Source organism: Equus caballus, chromosome 6 (genome assembly GCF_041296265.1).
Source record: "Equus caballus isolate H_3958 breed thoroughbred chromosome 6, TB-T2T, whole genome shotgun sequence".
NCBI lineage: Eukaryota > Metazoa > Chordata > Mammalia > Perissodactyla > Equidae > Equus > Equus caballus.
The window spans coordinates 64,364,309-64,382,324 of NC_091689.1; the positions used below are offsets into that span (position 1 = coordinate 64,364,309).

Genomic DNA, 18,016 nt, shown 5'->3' on the forward strand with positions numbered 1-18,016 from the left:
TCTAGTTGCAAAACATTTTCATCACCCCAAAAGAAGTTCCCTAACCCATTAAATAATCCCTCTTTATTCCTGCCTCTCCCAGACACTAGCAACCACCAATCTGCCCTCTGTCTCTATGGAGTTATCTATTCCTGAGATTTCACATAAAGGGAATCAGACAATATGAGACCTTTTGTGTCTGGTTTCTTTGACTTAGCATAATGTTTTTGAGGTTCATCAACATTGTATCATGTATCAAGACTTCATTCCTTTTGATGGCTGAACGATATTCTGTTGTACATATATCCCACATTTGTTTTTTTCATGGCAGTGGATGGACATTTGGGTTGTTTCCACCTTTTGGCTATTGTAAACATGCTTTTATGAATATTCATGTACAAGTATTTGAGTACCTGTTTTCAATTCTTGGGGTATATATCCAGGAGTAGAATTGCTGGATCACATGGTAATTCTATGTTTAACTTTTTGACAACTACCAAATTATTTTCCATGGTGGCTACACCATTTTACATTGCCACTGGCAATGTACAAGGGTTCAAATTTCTCCCATTTCTCCTTGTCAACAGTTGTTATTCTCTATTTGTGTGTGTGGGTGTTTAATCATAGCTATCTTACTGAGTGTGGAGTGGTATCTCTTTGTGGTTTTGAGTTTCACCTCCCTAATGCCTAACGATGTTGAGCATCTTTTCAGGTGCTCATAGGCCATCTGTCAATCTTCTTTGGAGGTACGTCTATTCAAGTGTTCTGTAAACGTTTTAGTTGGATTGCTTGTCTTTTTGTTGCTGAATTGTAAGAATTTTTTATATTCTTAATACTAGACCCTTATCCTTATCAGACATATGATTTGCAAATATTTTCTCCCATTGTGTAGGTTGTCTCATCACTTTCTTGATAATGTCCTTTGATGAACAAAAGTTTTAAATTTTGGTGAAGCAAATTTATCTATTTTCCCTTTCGCTGCTTTTGTTGTCATATCCAAGAATACATTGCTAAACCCAAGGTCACAAAGATTTAGGCCTACATTTTGTTCTAAGTTTTATAGTTCTAACTCTTATATGTTAGGTCATTGTTAACGTTTTGCTTTAATTTTTGTATATGGTATGAGGTGGGGTACTGCTTCTTTCTTCTGCATGTGGATATCTAGTTGTCCCAGCACCATTTGTTGAAGAGACTATTCTTTCCCCACTGAATTGTCTTGATGCCCTTGTCAGAAATCAAGTGGCCATAGATGTGTGGGTTTATTTCTAGACTCGATTCTATTCCACTGGTCTATATGTCTATCATTATGCCAGGACTCACACTCTCACTTCTTGAAGTGGAAGTGGAAGTGGGTAAGAGCAGAGAGAAGTTCATATCAAAAATATACAGTTCCTACTGTTGAGGAGCTCAGTCTCATGGGTAAACAGTCTCTTGAAGTCACACAAAATATTTTCGTGAGTGTACAGATCACATTTCTCTAGGGAGAAGGATCCATAGTTTTCCTTAGATTCTCAAAAGTGTGTATTATACAAATAAAAGGATAAGAATTAATTAAGAGAATGGTTGTTCTCAATCCTAGGTATTTATTAGAATCTCCTGGGGAGCTTTTGACTACTGATTCTCGGGACTCATACCGAGAGAATCTGGTTCAATTGGATGGAAGTGGGGCCCATATATTAGTATTTTTTAAAAGTTCCCAAGTTATTCTAATTTGTGGCCAGTATTGAGGACCCCTGGTCTAAGGGAGAGTCATCATTATCATATAATAATATAGTTTATCACATATTATATAAATTGCAATATAGTGTGATAAATGCCAAATACAGAAATTTATAAAACTGTTCTCTTTTTCCCTAAAATCTCACAAACTATAATCTGGAAATTTCTGATATAATATAAAGACTGAGATAAAATTTAAGAGAACTTTTAACCCAAATCCCTGTATCTTCTTTATTTTCTCTACCTATCTGTTTCTGGAAGCTGCCTCAAAACATCTTGGTGCTGACCCACATTTGATTGCAACCTTATGAAAACCTGAGCCAGGGCCACCAGCTAAGCCACCCCTGGGTTCCTGACTCTCAGAAACTGGGTGAGATAATAGATATTTGCTGTTGCAAGTGACAACGTTTGGGGGTTATGTGTTATGCAGCAAGACATAACAATACAGATGGTAAATAAACATCCAAACACTTTGTTAAAAATAGGCATCCTCCTTGGGGTTGGCCCAGTGGTGTAGTGGTTAAGTTCACGCACTCTGCTTCACTGGCCAGGGTTTGCAGGTTTGCATCCCAGGTTCGGACCTATGCACCCCTCATTAAGCCACACTGTGGTAGCATCCCACTTACAAAATAGAGAAAGATTGGCACAGATGTCAGCTCAGGGACAATCTTCCTCAAGCAAAAAGAGGAAGACTGGCAACAAATGTTAGCTCAGGGCCAACCTTCCTCACACACACACAAAAAATAGGCATCCTCTCCATGGGTGCTCCTGTGTGTAGAAAAAAGACAAGGGTTGACCTTGGGGTCAAGAACCTGGGTTCTAGTTGAGCCCTATCACCTATTTTGTGAAGTGGGAATAGCAATGTCAGTCTCCTTGGCCAGAATTGCATCATGTGTCCATTTGTAAACAACCATGACTCAGCCCTTTCAGGCTCAGGCTGGGGCTGTCCATGAAGTGCATGACTGGATAGAAGAAAGTGGACATTTACACAACATCAGGGCATATTTGTAGAATGGTTGAATGTTTTTTGAGTATGCAACAGACGCCATCACATACTAACACAATGACGTTGAACAAATAACCTCTCCAAGCCTCTCAGAGCAGAAACAGCTGCAGACTCAAGTGCTTACAGTGGGATAAAAAAATAAAAGAAACAAAAAAATATAAAAATTAAATACAAAAAATGTTATGGCAGAAAAGCTATGGAAAGATAATTTTGGTGTAGCCTCCAAAAGTCTTCTATATTTTTCATATAAAATTTAGACTAGAAAAATTGGCTATCCCTATTGTAACCACCTATGGCAATAGTAGGAACGAATCAAGATATGATGTGATGGTGTGTACTATAGGAAATTAATAGTATCTAAAATATTTTCCAATCAGTAAAAAGGAAAAATATTTTTCAGAAGTTGAAAAGTTGTTTGCTGAGGATTTCTAAGAGTAATTTGGAGGCTTAACTTTGATTTCTGTTCAATGGATAATATGGTACCAATAAAGAATGATTTCCTTATGCTAAGAAAGAGACACAAATGAAAAAGCATGATAAAACTTCACTTTCTTCAGCAAATGAAAAAAATGGTGAGACAATGGAGCAAAGTTCCCCATAGATAGAACTGAAAGCAAATTATATGAGAGTTTTATCAAGCACTTAAAATCTTCAACTGCCAAAAATTCCCAAGTTTGTTGAATAAGCAGTTGGGACCCATATTTTTTAAATAGCATTTTTTCTGTACCACAACTGATTTTCTATCAATCTTTCTCCAAAGCTAGTGAGGAGTTGCTAGATTTCACTGTCCCATTGTATGACCTGCACTACATAACATGAGCAAAGAAAACAACGATAACAATAACACTTTATGGGCTTTATATAAAGTAGTGGAAAAGAGATCATCTGGACAATATTATTTTACAACTTCTCTTAGGCATTTGGGAGCTCCTCACAGGCAATGTACTATGAAGCAAGAGTTTGTTTTAACCTTTTCTAGTAGCTTCTCCCCTATATCCTGGTTTGGACATTGAAATTAGTGTTCATCCTTGAAATCATATAAAACCTGGGGAGAGGAGTTTTCAGGAACACAACCAGGGTAGGTGAGACTCTTGGAAGTATCACATTACTAGATTCTGGAAGGTCTTTTTTTGAGGAAGATTAGCCCTGAGCTAACATCTGCTGCCAATCCTCCTCTTTGTTCTGAGGAAGACTGGCCCTGAGCTAACATCCGTGCCCATCTTCCTCTACTTTTTATGTGGGACGCCTACCACAGCATGGCTTGCCAAGCAGTGCCATGTCCACACTCAGGATTTGAACCAGTGAACCCTGGGCCGCCAAAGCGGAATGTGCACACTTAACCGCTGTGCCACCAGGCCGGCCCCAATTCTGGATATTTTTAATTTTAAGTTCTAAATATGTTTTCTTAGTGGGCAAAACTTGAATGGTGTACTTGGGTTAGTTTCTGGTAAATTCCTCATTAAAAGACTACCGGATCTCTATCATAAAATATGGCCTGACTGTTTCTCTTTATATATAGATATAAAAATATAGATACTTAATTTTATTTTTACTTATAAGACTGCTTGAGTCAGAGTCCTAGACTCACCACTCACTTGTTACTCGCTGACTTCATGCCCCAGTTTCCTTGGCTATGCGTACTTGTTTGGCCTATGTAAAATGGGAATAATAACAATATTTACCTTATATCTGAGGTTGCTCTGGGAATTAAATGAATTACTACATGTAAAGCACTTAGAACAACACGAGGTACAAATATTAACCACATTTCTAAGAAAAAAGTAAAAGTATATGCATTATTTCCTCATTTCTAACTCTTTCGTACAAAAGCTATTGTTTCTTTAAATCATTGGCTGCTGCAGTTTCTAATCCTAGCATGGACAATTTATTTACCTGGATGTGGGAAGTTCATGGATTTATGGGGTTCTGATCCTTTCATACACTGGCTTCCAGTTCACATTCTAACCTATTCTAGCAATGACTCAGAATCACTGCCATTCAACTTCCCTAGCTGCTTCTACAAAATGACTTAGTTCTGTGTGTCCAGCTCATGGGGAACAGATGTTAAAGTGAAAAAATAACACCATAACAATTTCCTCTAATTTGCACCTTTGTGAGTAAACTGAAGAAGAAGACTGAACCATCCTACGAACTAAATTACCCTCTCTTCTGTGGGCGAAACTTCCAGCTCAGCAGGATGAGTCACTAGCAAGCAGAGGTAACTTCTCTCTGCCTCTTCTGTGAATAAATGGGGCCTTCAGTCTTTCAGGCTATAAATCTGGCCATTTTTAACAGCCTTTAATCATTCTCCATTTTTTAAAAGCCGATGTTTTCTTACTATCTTTCTTCTTTCTTTTTCCTCTTCCCCTTCATAAACACAAAGTGAGATAACTGTACTTTTTCACATTATGACTGACTCAGCAATTCCACTGTTTTTTATGAGTTCCTATCAGGGGCGGCATAAAAATCTTAAGAGCTAACAAGGTAACCTCTACAGCAAAAAAGAAAGGGGACTGTGGGGAGGGAGAAAACCTTTTTTTATTACAAGAAGTTCCCAGTTAAAATCAAATGATGATTTTTGTTGTTCTAGCATGAAATCCAACATTCATTGGAGAATATTTTTTCCTGACTGAACATCCAACATCCCCTGATGGGATTAATTTTAATATAGTAAGAACAAACTCCAGCTTCTCAACGACTTCTTCTGCATACTATATTCTGTATGATTCAGTTGCATATCAATTTGAAGCCCAGGGGCCCACAATAAATACATCATTATCACAAAATTGCAGCAGTATTCCCTCCTTATAAGGATGGATTTATTCTTGAAATAAATCTATTCTAGTCAAACTTGAAATATATAGCCATTATCACAGATTCTTAGGACTGAAAATAACTTAAGGAGTCCTCCAGTCTAAGCCACACCACTTTTATAATCCATCAGGTAGAAAGTTCTAAACCTAGTCTTAGGATTCTCCAAGGAAAGAAATTTTATAACATCTCCCAATAACTTCTGCTGCTGCTTTGACGATACAGTAATGAAACGTGTTTCCATGAACCACTCTTGAAAATCTTTCATTTCATAGTCATATTCCACAAGAGGAATTTCTCAGTTTATCAGACTAACATCTTACTTTTCACATAATTTTAGACAAGTTGTTAGGATGACATTTTTAATGAGTTCATTGTCTTTTATTTAGCCTCCTTCTTATTTTCTTATTTTCTCTTTCCTTCAGTGCATTTTAGCAAATGCAGTAATCTTTACAAAAAATTCTTTATTTTGAGTTAAGGGATTTACCATCAAACTGCCTTTCTGATGATCTTTGATCATCATAGATATTATTGCTGTCTGATCATTCTTCGACGTAACAGACAAAAAAGCACACACAGACACACATAAATGATTGGCTCACGGTCATGAATAGCTGGAATATTTTTGCTGTGAGAAAACTAACCAAATCAATCCTTTTAGGAATTAAGTACAAATGCAAGTTTATGGAAGTCTATCAGTTTTTAAAGCTTATAAGATAAGCATTCTCTTTTCAAAAGGGCTCGTGAATGTTTTTGTTTCACAAAGAATGTTTATCTTCCTGAGTTTCTTTAATATGCTCCTAAAGATCAATGTGGTTTTTTTAGAGGGTATATATTAATACCTACTATCCACCAGATATTGTGTTCAAGGCTGGGAATGCAAAGATGAGTAAAGCCAAGTCCATACCTGATGGAGGCTGCAGTCTTGCAGGAACCACCAACACACAACACATAATTTCTGTACAAGTGGCAAGTACCACGAGGAAAGTCTCATCTGGCAGATAGGTGGCCAGAAGAATGTGAAGTCAGGGAAGACTTCCTGGAAGAGTTGCTGTAACTAACAAAACTTCTAATTTAGTTTTTAAGGAAATAGTGCGTATAAAAGAAATTTTTACACTATTCGATGTTTGCGGCAGAGAATCTGAGAAGGCAGATATTGGAGGACAGCAGTGGGGGATGAGGCAAAATATTAATCAACTGTGACACTGGCAAAGGGAAAATATTTCCTCTTTATAATGCTTACGCAGAGCTGGTGAAGATTCACAGGGCTACTTCTAAGATTTTGACAGTATTTCCAATTCTGACACCAATTCTGATGTGTGGGTTTTTTTCCTCACACCAAGCAGTTCTCTGACACCAGCTGTGCCCTATAATTCAATTCAATTCTGACACTACCTATAGACAGCATCAGACTCCGCAAGTTAAGGGCCCAGTCTCACAAAACTGCCTCCCCCCAACACATACACACTCACTTCAGATGCCAAGCCAAAGTCCAGTTTGGCACCTGTGCTTCTGATCCACCAGTTATAGATCAGAGGTTCCCCCAATCCACTCTTCAGGTTTGACTAATTTGCTACAGTAGCTCCCAGAACTCAAAAAGCATTTACTTACATTTACCATTTTATTGTAAAAGGATTTAACTCAGGAATAGCCAGATGGAAGAGATGCATAGGGCAAGGCGTGGGGAAAGGGCATGGAGCTTTCATGCCCTCTCCAGCGACAACACTCTTCCCAACATCCATGTGTTCACCAACAGAAATGCCCTCTGAATCCCGTCCTTTTGGGTTTTTATGGGAGCTTCACTATGTAGGCATGATTGACTAAACTCATTGGCCATTGGCGATTGATTCTATCTCCAGCCCCTCTTCTCACCCCTGTGGAGGTCAGAAGAGTGGGACTGAAAGTTCCAACCCTCTAATTATGGGACTATTTCCCCTGACAACCAGTCCCCATCCTTAGGTGCTTTCCAAAAGTCACCTTATTAATGTAAAACTCAGATGTGGTTGAAAGGGGTTTGCTATGAATATCAAGACATCTTTAACACTCTTATCACTCAGGGAATTCCAAGGGTTTTCAGAGCTCTGTGATAGAAATGGGACAAAGACCAAGTATGTATTTCTCACTATAAATCACAATATCACAGTCCACCCCTGGTCTGTGAACATGAATCCCTAATGGTAAAACAATCATAAAAGTCAAAACATACTGGCACATTGCTAGAATCTCCTTCAGTTATTAATAACTATCCAGACCATCATCATATCATGTGAAAATGTCTCCCAGAGGAAGGCCACTCAGATTTGCAGGCTTCGATTCGATTTTGTCAAGTTCCAAAAGCAGGGGTGGTCTCAGGAATATATAGCCTCACCATTTCGGGCAACTGGTATAATCAAGCTAAGAGACAGTAACACCTCTTATTCTGAGCCTCTTTCAAGGTGTTAATGCAAAATCACATTTCCCTCATTACATAATCCATTTATTCATTCCTTTACCCGTAGCTACCATTTTTCCTTCTCTCCATTTATACCCCAACTTTTCCACCTTTGGAAGGGACATTAGGTTCAGTCTCTGTGCTGGTCTACATTGCAGGCAAAAGTATTAGTCTAGCAAGCACCTCAGTCCATACCCACTCAGATAGGGTAAGGTTACAAAGATGCAGAACTAGTGGGCTATCCTTACCACCAGGCAATACAGCTGCACTCACTGTTAAGCCCAGTTTTGCCAGGGGTGAAGGCCTATCCTGTCCCATCAGGCCCTTAGAAATTGTAACAGGAAGGTTAAAAACATAGTTACACTTTCTTGCTTAGGAATCATCCCTGTTTCCAGCCCTCATAGTTGCAGCCTTGGTCCTACACCACTGTGTCAACTCTATTTACTGTTTTTCTTAAACCAGACTGTGCATTATCATCTCTTGGACAGCTTTAAGCACATAAACGTATATCCAAACCCATACCTCCAGAGAAAGGAGGTCTGGAGGGCATCCCTGAATCTATTTTTAATTCAAGAACCCCAGATGATTATTTCATAGTAAACTTCCCTCTTCCCTCTGGTTGAACCAGGATTTGGGAATCACCTTCTAAAGCAATGACTCTCAAATTCTGATGCTTTTAAGAATAAGTGGGGTCTCTGACTTTTGTGTTTGGAGCCATTTTCCTATGATATTCGGTTGCCCATCTCATGTAAGAAACTGTGGTCAAGAAAAAATGTGATTGATTTGAGTTTGGTCTCTTTAGGTGCCATCCACATGTTGTATAAGGAACTGGAGTTTCTAGACAAAATAATAATACTATTAATGCACTCCCATATTTGTTGCAAGTTTTAAAACACAGCAGATGTTGACAGAGCCCACCCTCACTCCTCAGCTTTTCAATGTCCTTGGGCCTTTTCCAACTGCCAGTATTGGCATCTCTGGTCTGAGGATGTTTCCCGGAACTAAGGACCATTCTTCCCACATACCTAGCAAAATGGAAGGGTCAGGAAATGAGCAACCTCAGAAGCAGCCCTCAGCCAATGATTCTCATGGATTCATGTATAAATGTCCCAGGTCCCATGCTTCTTCAGCAGGGTAATTCTGAAGTATGCGTTTATATCACTTCCCCATGGGAGTTAGCTCTAGTCACTCACTATGGTAGCTCGCTTAATAAAGCACCTTTTATTGGCTGCCTTCTCTTTTCCACATCATTTCCCACTTCCCTATCGGTGTTCCCTGCCCCTCCCAAATTGCACTCAAATCCTTATCTCAGGGTCTGCTTCGAAGGGACCAAATCAAAAGGACATGGCCCATTAAGTATAAGGGTATCTTCAAGCTCAAATAGTATTTTATAAATACTCAAAAAAATAAAACCAAAATTGCAGAGATAATGAATAAAACAGGCCAGTTTAGCAACAACTGTGTTTTATAAGACAAACTAAAAAATAGACATTTGTTCAACTGCATAATTTTCATCCCAGAAGCATAATGTGCTTTCCACATACTTGGAAGAAGACCATGGTAAGGGCTGTCACCAAGGAAGGACAGGCCAGCCATCATTCTAGGTACAGGCCAGAGAATGGTACAGACAGAGAGGGAGGTGTCAAGTGGAAACCTCAAGAGAGGTGTTAGATTTTTTATAAGTATGTAAATGTAAGCATGCATACTAAAAAAATCCTGGAAGACTGCAAACCCGCTGTTTCTCCAGCTAATTCTGATCAGAACAGCATAATCAACAAATCATGACACACTGATGTGCTTAAGCTGGCTCAGACCAGCTCATGAGAGCCTGTGAGCTGCTTGCTAATTTCAGGAATTTTGCAAGCCTTATTACTTTATGTCATGGCTTGAAATAGGCCATGATGGGAGTATTTACACCACAGAATGGGCAAACACTATAAATCAGGCTTCTTCCTTCCTCCAAGAGCCAGTTTTTAAACCCTTACCAGCACACTACTAAATCATGATGTTGTCATTATTCTCCTTCTGTTAATTAGTCAGCCTCACTGCAAAAAAGGGGACAAAGGGCTGGGAGTAGGTCAAAATTCACTTCCCTAGTGCCTTGTAAAATTGCACCGGATTGTAAGAGATGAAGGAAGATATTGCTTAGATAGGTGGTCTTTACACTGGGCTTTGCAAATGCTCAGGGGTTTGCATACACAGTTTTAATTTCCAGATCTTCAACTTTCATATGTGTTCTTTCCAAAAATTGATTTGATTTGAAGAAAGGCATCACTTCATGCACACACCAAATCTTACCACTGAGCATTTCCCTGGGGTGTAAAAGTCTCCAAGCCCCCAAACAAAGGAATCCAGGGAAAGACTGGTTTAGGAGAAGACTCCTTTCATGATTCATCAAGGCATCTTAAACACAAGGGGCCTCCTCTCTTCCCCTGTTTTATATATGCATCTGTGAAGGTGAAGCTTGCATTAAAAAGGAAGGTATTCTAGCCTATCTTGCAATTTTTCTGAATTCAGAACAACTGAGGAAACACAGATCAGTGATCTTGTTTCTTTTCCTCATAACTGGAGTGTTTCATAGGACTACCAAAAAGTTTAAGATACCTTGGTAAACTGACAGCTATAATTTTTGCATGCTGCCTTTGCTACTCAGCATGCTTTATCTCGTAAGACAATTAGATGTATTTAATCAAATCTTATTGTGAAATATTTATCCAATCACAGTCAATGCCCATCCTATTTCATTTTACAAGACATTCAATATTTTCTATCTCCTAGGAACAAAAAACCAAATGTTTTAAAACATATAAATAAAGCAAATTTAGATGTCAACTTAAAAATAACTGAAAAGGTGCATAGTTTTTGAAAAAAAAATTCTTTAGTGGGCATAGGAGCACAGAAGTTTGGCGCTGCCTGCTGAGGTTCTTCTCAGAGCCTTTACCCCTAGCCTGGAGAGCTCTCCTCTCCAGGGCAGGATTATATGGGGGCAAACAAACACCTTTCCAGAATACCCAAAAGCAAAGAAGAGAGAATGAAGAATTCAGCCACTCACTGCAAATGTTTCATTATTGTTGTTGTTGAACAAAGTACCCTCATTGAGGGGTGAAAAAAAAAACTGTGAAAAGGGAATCTAGAAAACAATAATTTTAAAGCATCGTGATCATCTTTGAAAAAAATTATGTGTGTGTGTATATATATTCAAATCTATATATGAATATTGACTTTCGTCATTTCTCTTAAGAAGATTGTTGAGCAGAAAAAAGAAAAACCTCTGATTTCTGTGAAAAGTCACTAATCCACCACCAGGAATATATTTCACTGCTTTATGCTTTCAAGTGTACCCAAAAGTTAGCTTTTCTTAGATCCTGTGGTCTGTGTGTGCCTGATGTAAGCTCTACTACAGAGCCATACCAGATAGTAAATGTCTATGTTATTAATAGTATCAAAGCAATAAATGTGTTCCTGACATAAGCTAAGCCTGGGTATTTACGAGGCACCTGCACAGCCTTTAAGAGTTCGTATTGGCAGAATGCATCAAATTGTTTCTTCTAAAAGCATCCACTAAAAACAATCCTCTTTTTCTTCTTTATTAGGAATTCCAAAAGTTATGATCACCTATAAAATCAAAATCTTGTGGGAGTAAAATTTATATTCTTCCAGAAAGTTCCTCCCAGCATTAAAGATGATGTATACATGGCCCTTCAAGCTGGGGTGGCCCCAGCCATCTATGTTGATTGTTCTAAATAAAATTCTCAATTTGAAGGTAACTTGTTTGGGCAACTTGACGATTATATTTAGCCAGGTTGGAAGTGGGGAGGCAGATAAAATTTCCTTGATCAAGAAAAGAGAAAGTGTGATTTTTTGTTTAGTTGTTTTTTTTTTTTTTTCTCAAAAAGCAGGCAATCTCAGTGGCTGCACTTTGTCCAAATAACTACAGACATTGCCTGTGCTTTTTGGCCTGAACAGTGCAAAGAATGGCAAGAAATAAACACTTTCTGTTTTAGTGGAAAGAATCTATTCCCATCATGTTTTCTAGAAATGGGAGGGATAATCTATCGTGGCCGTTCATCTATTTGCATGCCTAGGGAAATTTATTTAAAAATTCTTTTCTCTTGCAAACGTGTTCAGTGGTATTGATTTGGCCACTGCCTCTTACATTCAAGGCATGAAATCAAATGATTACTTAATGCACATAAAGGGAAATGAAAGACAGGAAATGATTCCTGTTAAAATACTAAAAAAGAAAAGCCAAAGGGACCACATTTTAGACCAAGGGAAAGTGAATAAATGATTAAGGATTTTGATGATGCAAAGAACTAGTATGTTCAATCTAGAGGAAAACACTTAAATGACAATTATGAAAGGGAGATGCCATAGGTTTTGCTTATTATTCAATGATTAGATGTAGTTTGACAGACTTAAGAATACCCTCTAGACAAGGGTGCCTTCGAGGGCAGTTCCTCAGGCCCCTTAGGAAGCATCAACAGCCCCTACTTGGTGGAAGCAGATAAAGGGCTGTACTCCCTGCCTTCCTACCCCCACCTATTTCCTTTCTTCTTTCCCCTTCTCTCCCTCTCTTCTTGGTGGCACTCACTTTGCAGGATGAATTGCATTCTTTACACTCTGAGTCTGCCCAGCTATATTTGCTCCAGTTTATTGAGGAGGCTCAGTTTGTTCTGTGTGTAAACAGTGAGCGTCTTATTTCTTCCCGACCAACTCCCTTAAAAACATTTTCAGCCACTTGTACTTAGTAGTACACTCTAATTCCAGCATTTGAAACTTGGTGCTATTCGTTAAAACTTCAGTGTTGATGAATTCAAATATTTTTCCTTTTCTCTCCCTAGCTCAAACTAAGCTCCTATGTGAATGTGTGTGGAGGGGACGGAGGGTGGCTTTAGGGAGAGGTGTTCTGATCTGCCCTAGCAGGCGTCTTCCCTTTCCTCTTCTAGGTGCTGACGCCTCTGGAGTTAGGGCAGCGAGAAAGAAGAGGATGGGACCAATGCCTCCTTACTCAACTAAGCAAGATGACGATTGGATTCTCTCTGTTGTCATTGCCGTTTCTCTGATCTAGAATAACTGGCTTTGTTGCTGTTTGTGTGTCAGGGTGCCAAACACTGATCTGGAGAACACATAGGGTTCCTTCCAGGGCCAGCCTTCCCACTGCAAGATTTCCAGATTTTGGAGGTGGGCTGCAGCCAGACCACTTACCCACTCTTAGCTCCCACACTGGCCATCAGCCCCACAGCCTCTTACTTCATGGAACTTCTCTTCCAGAAAATAGCCTAGCCCCAACCCACTCAACTCTCACATCCTTGTCACCCCAAATGGTGGGAGCACTGCTGTGTCTGTGCAAACTGTTCTACCCACTTCTCTCCCTGCTGACCTTTCTTCAAGGTCTACTCAGCAGGTCCTTGCACTCAGCAGGTTCAATGGCTTTCATATTTCAAAGAAAAGATCCTTAGTTTCTGACTCTGTAGGGTTTGGGGAGGACAGAAGGGTTCAGACACCCCTCCCCCTGACATCCCTTTGGCAAACTTTCTTAGCATTCATCTTGGCATCTCCCATCCTTGTCTTGGGAGGTGCTAATATATGTATATGGAAAGAATAACTTCTCCCCACCAATATTTTTTTAAAGGCAGCATTTTATCTCCCAACCGCCCCCACCTCACCCTGATGCCCATGTTAACTTGGGGGGCCTAGCTTCTGAGGGAAGGTGGTTGGTTATAGGACCTGTTATCAGGACTGGTACCTCTCACTACACCCTGGGGGGCAGGGGCAGAGAGATAGCTGGCCCACCTACTGATGTTACTCTACACATAGAACGTGAGATACCTGGCACCTTTGCTCTCCCAATAGTACGAAAGGAAAAATTCCATTCACATCATGTTATGCATGGACTGATATGGATAAGTCACTGAGGCAGCTCCCTGACCTTTGGTCCACTTGAGAGAGAGTCCTGGCTCCTGCTTCTACCTTGTTGGATGCTCAGTCCTCCTGATTGATCTTTGGCACTGGTCAGGCAGCTTACTGGTCCTCTGCAGTTCCAGAATAGTACCTGGCACAAGGTACAATTCTTTTTGTAATCACAAGATGAAGAGCAAAACCACTCGTAACTCAGGTGCTCTAATAACACAGATTATACAACAAACTGAGGACTTGGTACCAAGCAACAGAATGTCTACTGACAGCTCATTTCCTCCTGTTATTTTCCCAAGGACCTTTCCATGTATCCCAGCTCACCTCTCCCAGCAGCATTCTTCTGTGTACCCATTTTATACTACCCATCAGGACATTCTGGAATTATTCCTTATCCCTCCCCAACCCTGAGGGAAAGAACATATTGGATTCCCCTGGTTTATGGTTATGTCCATGCTTATCTAAAAGACCTATCTTCTTCTCCAAGTGATAGAATCCTTTCAACTTTATTGACTTTGTCAGATTATCCAAATCTCACCACCTTAAGGCAGAAGTCCGCTGGCAAAGCTTTAGCAGCATCACTCTAATTTGCACCAGAGTGAAATGTATGGAACTACCATTACTACAGAAATCAGTGTCTGTGTTAATGCAAAGCCAACCTATGGCAAATTACAGGCAACTGCCCAAGGCCCTGTGTTTTGGGAACCATAGAAAACTGATGGCTGGGTAGCAACTGAAATGATATCTATTGGAGGAAAAGCAACAGCTGAGTATTGGTGTGGGGAAAAACACATCTTGAACACATAACCAATTTGTAATTTCTAACTGTGTCACCAAGGAAAAGGGGTAAGATTGCCCCTTTCCTGAGACACACTCTCCAGGGGGTCACTTTATGAATTCTTTTCCCCGCAATCTTTGTAACACTGCCTGTAGTAGTTTTGTTACTGAGATTCTGCCTGTTTCAAAATGTGGACAGAGGATGGAAAATGGATGAAGAGATGTATTTATATGGAAGTGACTTCAAAACTCCGAAATTATGAAGCTGTTATAAATAAGCTTCTAAGTGGATCTAACTCCAGAATTTTTTTTCAACTTTTTGATTTTACAGGCAAGAAATTTATTTTTCCATGGCCACAGATATATGCTAGGAAATGAAAGAAAAACCTCAAAATATGTCTCTCCTTTCTCAAAGATTTATCTTATGAATGAGTTAGGGAGAAGTAGAACTGCCTAAGAGGCCCATTGTGTGGTTCCGCCTTCTTTCTAAACATTGCAAATACATCACGCTCTTCCTCAATTGTATTCTTTTTTTTTTTTTTTTTAAAGATTTTATTTTTTCCTTTTTCTCGCCAAAGCCCCCCGGTACATAGTTGTGTATTCTTCGTTGTGGGTTCCTCTAGTTGTGGCATGTGGGACGCTGCCTCAGCGTGGTCTGACGAGCAGTGCCATGTCCGCGCCCAGGATTCGAACCGACGAAACACTGGGCCGCCTGCAGCGGAGCGCGCGAACTTAACCACTCGGCCACGGGGCCAGCCCCCTCAATTGTATTCTTATGCGCAAAACACGCTGAAGATTTGTAGCTTTGATTCCTTAATTTACCTGTCTCCATAACAAATTTAGACTGTTACAAATCCTTGTACTATACAATGATAATCTCTAATTTGGTTTCCTGGTGGCATAAAAGAATTAATCTGTCTTTCCCCAACTGAGTGTGTCAATAACTCCTTGGAAGTAAGTTGCCCTTCCTAAGGATATTTAGAGAGAAAAACAATCTTATTCCCTAGGAATTTAAAGAACAACTTAGGACAAGTCACTTTGCCTTCCTGAATCTTAATGGCATCATTCATATCATGGGGATAATAATAATAACAATGATGCTGTATTATAACCTAAACGAACTGTTATAATAATTGCTATGGAAGACTTCATAAACTATAAAATCTAATAGAGACATTAGTTACCTACAAAAATCCTGCCACAGGGCTCTGTACTTCTCCACATCACCCTATATATAATTGAGAATGATTGTCAACTAGGTGTGTATATCCAAATATGTAATTATCTACACAGATTGTCACAAGTTTATCGGGATCATTTCCAAACACTACCCTTCAAGTAGTGCTGTATTTGAAAGTGCTTGGCACATTTTAACTAAGTTAATGACCCTCCAGCTTCACAGGGTCCTGCAACTCTTGTGCTGCTCAGCCATTGCTAACTGCAAACTTAAAGAACTGAATCTGACACTGCAAGAGCCATATCAAGAATTAACCTGTGTGCTCCAGACACACAACCCTGTGCCTTCTCCAGAGAAGCTGGAAGAGAAAATAACATCAATAAGGGGCTCCGTGGAGCCCTTACAACTCCAGGCACCGTGCTGAAGACTTTCCATCCACTTACCACTTAACCCTCAAGATAACCCTATGAGGGAAGTATTATTTCCCCCATTTCGAAACGAGAAAATTCTGATTTTCTAATAAGAAAAGAGCAGGAACTCATGATCGCTGCCGCTTGGTTCTACCCAGTAGACAGGGTTGTGTCCTTCCAAGAAGATTTAAGGGTGACATCAATCTATTAGTTTATCAGGCCTGAAAATAGAGACTTTGCTGGGGCTTCTGCCTCTTTTCACACCTACAGTGAGGAAAGAAAGAAGACAAGACATAAAGCAGGCCATTTTTCTGTTCTAGATCAAGTTTTCAAAGGGTTTGCTCAGGAGGTACTTCACAGCCCCAGTTCTAAAGTGAAGGTGGGACAGTCTTGCAGATTTTGTCTGCTTTGCCGCTCCTTCATTCTGAGATGTATCCAAATGGCATCTCCCTCATGAATATGTAAGCTGCACACATTCGCCCGCACATTTGTCCGAGTGCATTAGCAGCTAAGGCTGCATTCTCTGGTGACCTTTTGAAAAATCTGCCTGATGTTAGAGTGAAGGGTTTTTTTCTTTCTGCACACAGCACCCCGATCTTAACAGTCTGTGATGTATTTTTGTTTTTACATTTCCTCCCAGTAAATGAAAAGAATTCCAAGGAGCGAGTGACAGCTGAGGCAAATCTTAACTTGTCTGGAGTGATTTCACTCACTGCACAGGGCAGCTGGTGAACTTGACTTCAGCATTCATGGAGCTAAATCTTGCCCCAGCTGATATGCAATTAAGTGCAGCATCATTCATTCCAGGCTCCCAGTGAGGAGCACACTGAGGACTCATCATATTCTTGTGCCCAACAAAGTAGAATGTATGCCAACAAACAAATGTGATAGAAGATGAAGCCACAGGATCACGGAAATTTAGAATGAATGCTTAGATGAGGTTTATTTGTTCCATCACTCAGCCAGGGGTCCCATTTTTCTAGACATAACAGATCTATTGCGGTGTGACAAATTGCCACAAACTAGCAACTTAAAACAACACTCATTTATTATCTCAGTCCTGTACGTAGGAAGTCTGGTGGTCTTGGCTGGGTCCTCTGCTTAGGGTCCCACAAAGCCAAAGTCAAAGTGTCAGCTGGGCTGAGCTCTTATCTGGATGCTGTGGGGAGGGATCTGCTCCCAAGTGCTTTCAGCTTGTTGGCAGAATACAGCTCCTTGTTACCATAGGACTGAGGCCTCCATCTCCTGGCTGGCTGTCAGCCCAAGGCTGCTCTCAGTTTCTAGACACCACCTGCATTGCTCATCACGTGGTCCCGCCATCTTCAAGCCAATAATAGAACATGAAATCCTTCAAGTGCCTTCAATCTCTCTGACTTTCTCTTCTGCCACTAGCAGTAGAAAACTCACTGCTTTTAAGGGCTCATGTGATTAGATTAGACCTACCTGGATAATCTCCCTTTTAAAAGGTGAACTAGGCCATATAATACAACACTTTCACAGCTTCCACAGATTCCAGGGCATGGAATCTTGAGGGACCAGTTTTAGAATTCAGCCTACCACACCTAGCAAGTGGGATTAATAAAAATACTGTTAGGCTTGCCATATCTTCAAAAGATAGAGATATTGTAGACACAGGCAGAAGCAGTTTAGAAATAATATTGAGCATCATGTCTAAATGTCTAGACATGGAAGTTTAAAAGGTAGACTGAAATGATATACTGTTAACACATCAAAGATGTATCTTAAAGAAACCAACCAGTGTCTTTTAAAGATAGTAGTAACAATACTTT

At 39.9% G+C, this 18,016-nt stretch overlaps 1 protein-coding gene across 19 annotated transcripts in view; it reads right to left on the minus strand.

Annotated features, from left to right (window-relative positions):
- Positions 1-18,016, minus strand: part of LMNTD1 (lamin tail domain containing 1) — a 369,615-nt gene that overhangs the window by 251,993 nt on the left and 99,606 nt on the right. For 10 of the 19 annotated variants that reach the window (XR_011439998.1, XM_070271077.1, XM_070271079.1 and 7 more), the window contains one exon: positions 13,879-14,001. The exons of 8 other annotated variants lie outside the window; for them this stretch is intronic. Coding sequence is in view for 9 of the 11 variants with exons in the window: in XM_070271077.1 (XP_070127178.1) it covers positions 13,879-14,001 (123 nt within the window). In the remaining 2 variants the exon portion in view is untranslated. Of the gene's footprint in view, positions 1-13,878; positions 14,005-18,016 lie in introns of those variants that run through there. One more of the 19 variants, XM_023643263.2, reaches the window with a different exon arrangement.